This window comes from Toxorhynchites rutilus, chromosome 3 (genome assembly GCF_029784135.1).
Source record: "Toxorhynchites rutilus septentrionalis strain SRP chromosome 3, ASM2978413v1, whole genome shotgun sequence".
NCBI lineage: Eukaryota > Metazoa > Arthropoda > Insecta > Diptera > Culicidae > Toxorhynchites > Toxorhynchites rutilus.
Genome location: NC_073746.1, coordinates 37694341 through 37705542, shown reverse-complemented (window position 1 = coordinate 37705542; position 11202 = coordinate 37694341). Strand labels below are relative to the sequence as shown.

The 11202-nt window shown below is 43.0% G+C and overlaps 2 protein-coding genes across 2 annotated transcripts; both read left to right on the top strand.

Annotated features, from left to right (window-relative positions):
• The first annotated feature begins 363 nt into the window (after window positions 1-363).
• On the top strand, window positions 364-4786 carry LOC129773040 (uncharacterized protein K02A2.6-like). Its single transcript, XM_055776591.1, has one exon. The coding sequence runs from the start codon at window positions 419-421 to the stop codon at window positions 4784-4786; it is 4368 nt and encodes a 1455-aa protein (XP_055632566.1). The 5' UTR covers window positions 364-418.
• Window positions 4787-7946: 3160 nt separating this feature from the next.
• On the top strand, window positions 7947-11097 carry LOC129775959 (A-kinase anchor protein 10, mitochondrial). Its single transcript, XM_055781255.1, has 3 exons — window positions 7947-8115; window positions 8364-9349; window positions 9418-11097. The coding sequence occupies exons 1-3, from the start codon at window positions 8091-8093 to the stop codon at window positions 10387-10389; spliced, it is 1983 nt and encodes a 660-aa protein (XP_055637230.1). The 5' UTR covers window positions 7947-8090; the 3' UTR covers window positions 10390-11097.
• Window positions 11098-11202: the final 105 nt, after the last annotated feature.

Here is an 11202-nt window from a genome sequence, read left to right as displayed (position 1 = left end):
ACATTTGTAAAATGTACACATTTTTTGTAAATATTACGAAAACTTTGTTAAACTGATGTTAAACTGAGCCCCAAACCGAGTCAACTGCCACTATTGGCATGTTCTCCTCGGACAACAACATCAGCATAGGATCGAAAAACAACAGTCCACTGGATAAAACTGCGATCTCTTCGAAGGTATTGCCCATGACAGATTCCACCGTGAAGAAGTATGTTTCTGCTACCTTGGCTACCATGACTGTTGATAGATCACAGTAACCATGCCAGAAGCAGGAGTGACATGCTTTTAGATTTGTGCTTATTCTAGTTTTACCTTCCAACTAATAAAGACATGAAATCCTCAAGCTCTCATAATTTATTTGACTACTGAGAAGGTAACATTTTTGGCGACGAGGTTGAAGCCTGAAGATTCTTCCGAGATGACCACCGAATATGGAACTCAAGCCGGATCCGAAGCTGGAGCAAGTGGAGGAGAAATTCCGTTGTCCGTTGTGATGCAGCAAATGGCCGAGCAAAACAGCCGTTTGATGAAGTTACTGGAACAGTTCACCGGTAACCAAGCAACGTCAACACAGCAAAACGCTCCAGAGAAAATTCTCGAATCCCTTGCGACCAACCTTAAGGAGTTTCACTTCGATCCGGAAAACGGGTTGACTTTCGATCGCTGGTTTTCTAAGTACGAGGATCTATTCAGGCAGGATGGCAGAAGCTTGGACGATGCCGCGAAGGTTAGACTTTTGCTGCGGAGTCTCAGTGTTCCAGTGCACGAGAAATTCCTCAACTACCTGCTGCCGTCCCACCCACGCGATTTCACCTTCGACGAAGTTGTAGACGAGATGAAGCAGATTTTTGGTCAGCATAAATCTCTGTTCAGCAAGCGCTACGACTGCCTCAATATTGAGAAGAACGAAGCCGACGATTTCGTAACGTATGCTGGAATCGTCAACCGTCAATGTGAGGATTTTGAACTTCAGAAGCTCACCGTGGATCAGTTCAAGAGCCTGGTGTTCATCTGCGGTTTCAAGTCATCGAAGGACACCGACGTCAGGACCCGACTTCTGTCGAAGCTCGAGTCCGATCAAGCTGAAACCATCAACCTGGCAGGACTGGTCACCGAGTGCCAACGACTTTCGAATCTTAAACACGACACGGCGTTGGTCGAGAAGAAACCGACATCTTCAGCGGTCCAGGCAGTTCGGCAGTCAAAGAAGCAGCCGAACAACCAGATGAAGTCATCAGCAGACATCAAGACACCTCCATCACCATGTTGGCAATGCGGCGCAATGCACTTTGTGAAGGACTGCAAATTTTCGAAGCACACCTGCAAACAGTGCGGGAAAGTGGGCCACAAAGACGGCTACTGTGGTTGTTTTTCCAAGTCATCAACTACGGAGTCGAAAGCTGGTTCCAAGAAGAAGAAGCCTTTCAACACGAAGGTTATTCAAATCGTGAAGCAGGTCCGTAGCCGTAGAAGGTTCATCACCGTCAATTTCAACGGAAAATCGGCCGAGCTCCAATTGGATTGTGGTTCCGACATCACCGTTATCAGCACACACACGTGGAAAATGATTGGCTCACCGTCATCAACGGTGACTAGCGTAGAAGCATCAACGGCATCAAGGGAACCACTCGAATTGGTTGGCGAATTCACCTGCCCGGTTACTATCGGGAAAACTACGAAGGCATCGGTCTGCTACATCACATCAGTTGAAGATCTGAACGTCATCGGACTGGACTGGTTGGACGCGTTTGACTTATGGTCGAAGCCGCTTGCTGCCAACTGCAAACAGGTGAATCTTTCCAATTTTTCACCTTCCTCTGATCAGCACTTCCTTAAGCAATATCCTGAAGTTTTTCAAGATGGTTTGGGCTACTGCATGAAGACGAAAATTTCACTGTCTCTGAAGCCGGATGCCCAACCCGTTTTCCGACCAAAGCGACCGGTGCCTTTTCATGCCATCCAAAAGGTAGAAGAGGAGCTGGATCGACTCGAGCGGTTGGACATCATCTCGCCGGTCGATTTTTCGGACTGGGCAGCACCCATCGTCGTTGTCAAGAAACCGGGGGGAAAAGTGCGTGTATGTGCCGATTACTCGACTGGGCTCAATGCAGCACTGGAGACCAACAACCACCCTCTTCCTACCCCGGAGGAGATCTTCAGCAAGCTATCCGGCAGTCAAGTCTTCAGCATCATCGACCTGTCGGATGCCTACCTTCAGGTGGAGGTCGATGACGAATCCAAGAAGCTGTTGACGATTAACACCCACCGTGGGTTATTCCGTTTCAACCGATTGGCTCCAGGGGTCAAGTCAGCACCCGGTGCATTCCAGCAGCTAATGGCGAAAATGGTTTCGGGTCTACGTGGTGTGGAAGTTTTCCTCGACGATATTCTGGTGCACAGCAAGACTCTCGTGGATCATAACCGAATCATCCACATGCTTTTCAACCGTCTTCGTGACTATGGATTCCGTCTACGTGTGGAGAAGTGCCGATTCCACCAGGATCAAATCAAGTACCTTGGACATATCGTTTCTGCTAAAGGTATCCAACCCGATCCAGCCAAGATTGCAGCCATTTCGGAAATGCCCGCACCAACCGACGTTCCCACCTTGCGCTCGTTCTTAGGTGCAGTCAACTTTTACGGCAAATTCGTCCGCGAGATGCACCAACTACGCCATCCGTTAGACAACCTTCTGAAAAAGGACACGAAGTTCGATTGGAGTAAGGAGTGTCAGCACGCTTTCCAAAACATCAAAAAAGTGCTACAATCTGGTCTGTTGCTCACCCACTACAATCCAGAGCAAGAGATTATCGTGGCAGGAGATGCGTCAAAAACTGGCATTGGTGCAGTTATTCTTCATCGTTTTCCGAACGGCATCATCAAGGCTGTGTCACATGCATCGAGATCGCTGACTGTAGCAGAGCAGAACTATAGCCAAATCGAAAAAGAAGCGTTGGCATTGGTTTTTGCTTGCACGAAGTTCCATCGTTTGCTGTGGGGTCGCCGGTTCACGCTTCAAACGGACCATCAACCATTGCTGAGAATTTTCGGATCCAAAAAGGGCATTCCTGTACATACCGCAAATCGGCTCCAACGATGGGCCCTGACACTTTTGGGATACGATTTCAACATCGAATACGTATCAACTCAAGATTTCGGTTACGCTGACGTACTTTCCCGGCTTATCAGCAACCATCCGAAACCCGACGAAGAAGCAGTCATCGCTATGGTTCGAGTCGAAGATGACGTTAGTTCCTGTTTCCATGACTCTATTCAAGATCTTCCAGTCACCCACAAGAGCCTGAAGATCGCCACTAAGAAGGATGCCGTGCTCCAGAAGGTAATTTCTTACACACAAGGTTCCTGGCCATCACGGTGCGAAGGTATCGAAGATGTAGAAGTTCGATCTTTCTTCAGCCGTCGAGATTCCTACTCCGTAATTGACGACTGTATCACGATAGCGGATCGAATTGTAGTTCCCAAAAGCCTGCAGAAAAGGATCCTCAAGCAAGTTCACCAAGGACATCCTGGCATCGAACGGGCAAAAGCTATCGCTCGTGGAATCGTTTTCTGGCCGACAATAGATGAAGACATCACCAACTACGTTCGTAGATGCCCAAGCTGTGCGAATGCTGCAAAATCTCCACCACATGCTCAACCACAACCGTGGCCTCGAGCTGAAGGACCCTGGCAACGACTCCACATCGATTTCGCTGGACCTGTGGATGGAGAATACTATTTAGTTGTGGTGGATTCTTTCTCAAAGTGGCCGGAAATACTGCAAACTCGTTACCCGACTACTTCCACAACGACCACATTTCTTCGAGAATGCTTCGCAAGATTTGGAATTCCTACAGTCATTGTGTCGGACAATGGAAGCCAGTTCACCAGTGCTGAATTCCGTGATTTCTGCGAAGAATTTGGGATCGTCCATTTCCGTACAGCTCCGTATCATCCACAATCAAACGGGCAAGCGGAGAGGTTTGTGGACACCTTGAAGAGATCGCTGAAGAAAATTGTCGACGGAGGAGAGAAGTCAACCCTTACTGCGCTTCAAACGTTACTGTACGTCTACAGATCCACTCCATCAGCGGTTCTGAGTGGACAATCTCCAGCCGAGGTAATGCTTGGACGCAAGATGAGGACAACTTTGGACCTGTTACGACCGTCACCCAAACCAGAATTTCACCCGCAACATCAACCAGTCAAGCGAAGTTTCCTAGCTGGTGCTCGAGTTTATGCCAAAGTCTACTCTGCAAACGATAAGTGGAAGTGGATGCCCGGTGTTGTGCTCGAAGCTATTGGCAACGTCAACTACAACATATTATTGGACTGCCAAGTTGGTCGACGCAAAGTGCTACGTTCGCACATTGATCAACTCCGAACGGGAATGGAAGAAGTTGCTCCTGCACCAGCACCATTATCTATCTTGATTGACGACTTTGGACTTACTCCAGCTGAACCAACACCTCAGCTGGACAGAACCCAATCTTCGATCCAGAACGATCAACCAACACCTAATGAAGTCCTGAACTTTGATCAACCAACATCTGATGAGGAGTACGTTGAGTCAGCCGAGGTTCTTGATCTTCAAGATACGTTGTCGAGTGAAGGAGATGAAACTCTACTGTCAATGGATGTTCCCCAGCCGATTCTGACATCGACACCTTTGCAACGTCCCGTGCGATCAACCCGGCCACCAATCAAGTTTCAAGATTATCACTGCTACCAAATTAGAGGGGGAGATGCTACCTTGGCTACCATGACTGTTGATAGATCACAGTAGCCATGCCAGAAGCAGGAGTGACATGCTTTTAGATTTGTGCTTATTCTAGTTTTACCTTCCAACTAATAAAGACATGAAATCCTCAAGCTCTCATAATTTATTTGACTACTGAGAAGGTAACAGTTTCTAATATCGAACTCTAGAGGAGAGGTATTGGAAAATCGAAAATATTTACATCCGATGTGCAGCGGTTCTAAGCTAACATGTGGCTGGAGAATTCCTCATCAAATTTAAAGAACAAGTACTACCAATTTTGATCCACAATGGTCAATCCGCATGTGATTGAACTGGAAGATTTTTTCACTATGCAGCTTCCATTGGGATTTCCAGTAAAAATAGGTAAATGCTCAATTATTTTTAATATATTTGGCACTGTGTTACGCAATTCGTTCTATTTTGTAGAAATAACGCTGTTTCATGTGTTGAACGCGGTTATCATATTTGGCTACTGTTTCCTTTCGATGTCCCGTTCGAGTACGTACGACGTGGTGCCGATTTCCGGCGTCAAATAATTTTCGAAGATGAGAACGAGTTGATGCAATTTGCGGTCCAGCAAAATTTCGCAAATGTCCGGAAAAGCACACTTTTAAGATACCCAACTCGTTCGCTAAAAGCCTGCACGAAAAGCTTTTCAAAATGTTATAAAAACAAGAATAGAATAAGAATATTAATAAGAATAAAAATATTTGAAATAAAAATTATATTACTGAATTATATTGAACCAATGGAGGGCCAACAAATCAGCCATTACTGAAGCCAAAATTGAGCCAACACTGGACTTACAAACCACAGTTTTGTAAGTGTCTACCAATTTTTTTTCGTAGGATGTACCAATGATTAGTAGGGTAGAAAATGACTAGAGAATTGGTAATATTTACCAAAAAAATGGTCATATATACTAAATTTTCCTCTCAGTGTACACTGGAGGAAAACATTAGTAAGTGCAGCTACCAAATCTTTAGTAGTCGAAACATTGGTAAAATGTACACATTTTTGGTACATGTTACCAAAACTTTGTTAAACTGATGTCAGATGCAATATACATCCCTACCAATAATTCGTACATTTTACTTCATAGTATAAGTAACCTTGAGTATTTTAATTCCTAGCAACTGTGTGTGTGCAATCGCCATTTGTCTAAAGGAAACGAAACGATTCGGAGGTAAACATTTTGCTTTTGTTATGATTCATTTTAACTAAATATTTTCCTTTTTTCAGCTTTTATTTATAGAAAACAATAGCAAGGGTTCACGCAGTCGTAAAAACTGCACTAGCTGATGAACAATATGCGACGGCGGAAGTTCCACAATCTTAAACACATCGTCACAACAACAATGATTCTACAGCAGTACTTGGCGACGATACACAGTGAAAACCATCACCATCATTAGTACCGACAGCAGCGCATAACATCGGACGGAGGGAAAGCGATATATGTGTCCCATCTGCTATATAATTTCCTTTGCAAATCACGACTTCACGTCCGGTCGCAACAACAACAAAAACCGTATCCGAGGATAATGGGGAGAGACAGTTTGTGTGGAAAATTTGCTCTAAGGCGCTTCATTGCTGGATCGGTACATGCTGCCTTCGCTCGGATATGGAGCGCCACATCAAGTAGTAACATTCCTAATTCTGGTCGAAGCGCGGAGGACATCATTGGATGCGGAACCGGATAATTCGACCGAGGTGGAGGCGTCGGCAATCGGCCAATCCGCCAAGGGAAATAGACAAAGGTAAAGATCCGTCGGCGAAGGCAATCGATAGTGGCAAGAATGAAAAAGATTTGGCGCTGGTTTCGAAACCGGTTGACAGTGCTACGAACGTGGCTATTTTAGGCAAATTTCGACTTTTCTGTGTAGTTAGATGTGTGAAAGATGTTTGGAATAGTAATAATAACAAAGTTTTTCTTACGGCAGATTTGATGTTCAGCTGTCAGTTTCGATTGGGATTTCCAGTGAAAATAGGTAAATGCTTAATTATTTTTAAAATGTTTGCCACTTTGTTACGCAATTCGTTCTATTTTGTAGAAATATCGCTATTCTGTGTGGTTGTCATATTTAACAACGTATTCGCATAAGAGCCCCCGCAGACTGCATACTTTTTATCGGCAGAAAATTTGACGAGTTGAACTGTGCAAAAACCGACCCAACTGAATCGGTATAATGTGCGCATATGCATATCTCTCCATACTGATTCAGTTGGCCGATCAAACTATCGGCCGTAAAACAGTCTGCAGTCTGCAGGGGCTCTATGAGACACCCGTAACCAGCGTGAGCCACATCAAGGAAAACGAAGAGCATGCGACATGCATTATAGATGATTACTGTTTTGATGTTCCATCCGAGTACGTACGACGTGGTGCCGATTTGGGGAAGCAGGAAAGGGAAAGGAAAACCTACAGGAAAAGCTTTTTCAATAATTTTATAAAATTAAGAATATAATAAGAATATTAATAAGAATAAAAATATTCGCAATACAAATTAATTATTTGAAAAATATCGTCATTATCCAACCAATGGAGGGCCAACAAATCAGCCATTACTAAGTTCGAAATTGAGCCAACATTGGACTTACAAACTGTAGTTTTGTTTGACATTTATGCCTACCAATTTTTATTCGTAGGATGTACCAATGATTAGTTAGACTCGTGCACCCGTGGCCGAGTGGTTAGCGTCTCACATTATCATGCCGGGTGTTCGGGTTCGATTCCCGTTCTGACCGGGGGACTTTTTCGTCAAAGAAATTTCCTTCGACTTGCACTGTGATCACGCGTATTCTAGAGCTTGCCCCTCGGAATACATTCAAGGCGTGTTATTTGGCTTAGAAAATCTCAACTAAGTATTAATAAATGACGCTAGTTAATGCATACGTTGAGACGGCAAAAGTTCCACAGGAAACGTTAACGCCATTCAAGAAGAAGAAGAAGAACCAATGATTAGTAGGGTAGAAAATGACTAACGAATTGGTAATATTTACCAAAAAATTGGTCACATATACTAATTATTCCTCTCAGTGTATTGATGAACTAGTCAGTCCAGACAACCTTGTCATAAACGTACCATGAGTACAATTCTGCAACGCTTGAAATGTTTCAGCAAAGCATTCCTACCCCTCCATATACCTCAATTTGACATTCTTGGAATTTCTTCAATTACGTCTTTCCAATCACAGTAGTAAAACAAGTGGAAGATATTTTCCAGAGGAAGTGTACGTGTAAACATGTGAAATAAACACTCAACTCTCACCAAAAACAATCCTCATTGTAATATTTATCACAAAATTGAGAAGCATAACGCACAGAATGCTGCAGTTCCTAAAAAAGTCTGGTAATACCATAGCTTCTATGATTATTATATGTATATTCTATCAAAGTCGTCATCGTCATCATTAATGTTGGTCAGCGCTTCACCGACCACCGCCACCCCTGACACCGTTCCAATCGTCAATAAATGCCATTCTAGTTGTTTTCTTGATGTTTTCCTCACCTTGATTGATATTTTATTTTGTTGTGCTCCATCTACGTCACCGTCGGCAAATGCAAACATTATCAAACTTTCTTTTTCTCTGTCGACAGCAACACGGAAAAAGTCCAATGGAAACAAAAGCGGATATTTGGCACAGGAAGAAAACGTAAACAATAAATTTGCGGCAACCGATGATGTAATTGCGATTGCGAAAGGTTGTGAATCTGTTAGCGATGATGATGCGTTACAGGAAGCCGAACGATACTGTCTGCAGCAGGGTATTGAGATATCGGAAGTGAGATCCAGATTGTCTCGGAATCTTCTGGATATTTTATCCGAGCAGAGCTGTATCTGCTACTTTGTTCAGTACTTAGAGACAAGGGAAGCTCTGTCGTTGGTAAAATTTTGGTTAGACGTCGAAAGTTTTAAAGGAGCCGCCACAACTGTAAATGACAAGTATGGGACAAAAAACGAATTTCCCAAATGTTACAGCCATCGGGGACTGAATCGGAGTGTTTCTTCCGATGGTTATGATAATGTTTCGTTTCAAAGTGTCGAGTGCGACTCTATATCCATATTCTCCGAAAATGCTTTCGATGACGCGATCATGACCACCACTCCCACTGACGACGGTGACCGTAGCTGTCGAACGTCACGAAGTTGTACTCCGATTCCGTCGTCCTTAGGAGTGGTCAGCGAGGAGAAACAATCTGAATCAACCTCGCTAGCAGACGATCGGAAACAGATGTTGGAAGTCTGTGATCTCACAATGCGACAATCGTTGACGGATGATGAGAAAACGAAAATTTGCGAAACGAATAAACTCAAACTGGACGAACCGAGCAAAGAGAATAAATTTAACTCACTGATAAACTCCGATGCGGTGCGAATCTATAGGAAGTATTTGGTTTCTAATTCGCCCCATCATATCGAAATGCCTGCGATGATTCTTTCCACTATCTCATTGGCGCTCTGTGATGGAAGCTGCAGCGAAAGAATTTTCGATGATGCGCAGCAGTTTTTGCTCGATACTTTGGAGAAGCAATATCTGAATGCGTTCTTGGAGAGCAGCTTTTATTGTAAATATACGTTTGAGGTTAGTTAACATCCGTCAGGATTCCGTTAAATTTGAAAAAAAAACACGATATTCGTTTAAATTTTTAGGTTCTTTCAAGCGATAGTCTCGCACTGAGAGATATCCTTTTGAGTGAGATGGCACTGTTTTACTTTATGGAATATCTTGAACAGAAAGGCAAACGTCACGTACTGGAGTTTGTTGTTACAGCCAGTCACTTCCGGAGGAGTGCAGAAAATGCCCAGGCACAAGCAGATGCGTTGGTGCTGTATGAGAAATATATCTCTCTTCAAGCTTCTAGTTCTCTGAATCTCAGTGATACGATTCGGTTTGTCATAGAGGAACAGATCTGTTCACAGGATGTTGGCAAAATAAAATATTGCTTTGATTTGCCTTCGAGGATCATAGAGCGGTTTTTGGAAAGACGCTATTTTAGGGGATTCGTAAAATCGGAACTCTACAAGAGGTATTTATCGGAGTTGTTGGGAAAGATTAAAACTACTCCAGTTGGAGAAGTATCTAGCGAAAGTCTGGCCATTATAGCTGGTCGACGGCAGGTGCATTCTGATAGAATGCAACCGGCTGTTCAGAGACGGGGTCATCGAAAAACGTTCTCCGACGTGACGAGTGATAGCACAAGCGCAACAAGACATTCATCCTTTATTTCGTCCCATAACACTCTGCTAGCCATGTCGGATTCGAATTTCAGCAGGAGGCGATCAAATCCGCTGGGGAATGGAGCGGCAAACAGCCGAGATATGATGCATATTGACTCACGTCAGTTGTACAATCCGGATCTTTTGTGGAGGAGAAACTCCACGGCAGGTTTAACCTTTGGCCGGGTCGATGCACTTGGCAGATATGAACGAGATTTTGACATTGCTGAACCACCCCAGGACGACGACCGGTGGAGCAAAAATCGACTGAAAAAAGCTATGCGAAAGTTAGTTAACTTACCCGAAGATAAAGCACAAGAGGAACTAGCATGGCAAGTCGCTGAGATGATTGTGAAGGACATCACCAGTGTTACAATGAGTAGGGAAAATGGAAATCAGACGTGATTGTGACGCGACTCTCTCTTCGTTGGTTACATCTAGCGTTTATAGAGTATTTATGACCGTACGTATTATTGTTTTTTTTTGAGAAAAAAATGTTACTCTTTTCAAGAATCTTTGTTTCTCTTTAATATCAATATTTTAGAGATAATTTTTACATGTTTTTTTATTTTTATTTTACGCTCTATTGTTTTTATTGTTATTACCATACGTCATAATATATATATATATATATATATATATTTAACACAAAACATGTACAGTTTATGACAAAGGTAGTGGAAAGCCGGAAAATTAGTATTCTGATCAACAAATTAGCTTTTATTTCTACTACTATTATAGGAGACATTGAAACTATATGGTGCTTGACAATTTCAAATAACAATATGAAGTAATAATCAGTAAGATAGAAAACTGCAACATTTCCAATTGTATCACGAGTATAACAATTAATGATGATATAAGTCAATTCGCTCTCGGATATTGTTTATCTATTAATCCTCCCTATTTTATTCTCAATCCCATCATCATCGTGGCAAACAACACCATATCTTGGAAGCAATAGACAGGATGAAAAGATGCGTGCCAATCAGAGTAATGGCAGGATGTATATTCAAGAAGGCACCTTGTGGCTCTATGAAAGTTCGTACAAGCAATGTATAGAGTTTGTGTTTGTCAGTAACCACAAAGATAACACAAGATCAATAAAAGTATTCAAAGATTACACTTTTCTAAAATTCTGATGAATTTCGATATCCGAAGTCAACTGAATGTAATTTAGGCGTGGTACATACATTACGGTTCAACAGATGCAACAGA

Bases quoted from the DNA above. Each gene is read 5' to 3' on its own strand.
- LOC129773040 (XM_055776591.1), top strand. From the start codon at position 419: ATGACCACCGAATATGGAACTCAAGCCGGATCCGAAGCTGGAGCAAGT.
- LOC129775959 (XM_055781255.1), top strand. From the start codon at position 8,091: ATGCTGCAGTTCCTAAAAAAGTCTG. The intron at 8,116-8,363 runs GTAATACCATAG...CTCTGTCGACAG, and splicing joins GCAGTTCCTAAAAAAGTCTG to CAACACGGAAAAAGTCCAAT. The intron at 9,350-9,417 runs GTTAGTTAACAT...TTAAATTTTTAG, and splicing joins ATTGTAAATATACGTTTGAG to GTTCTTTCAAGCGATAGTCT.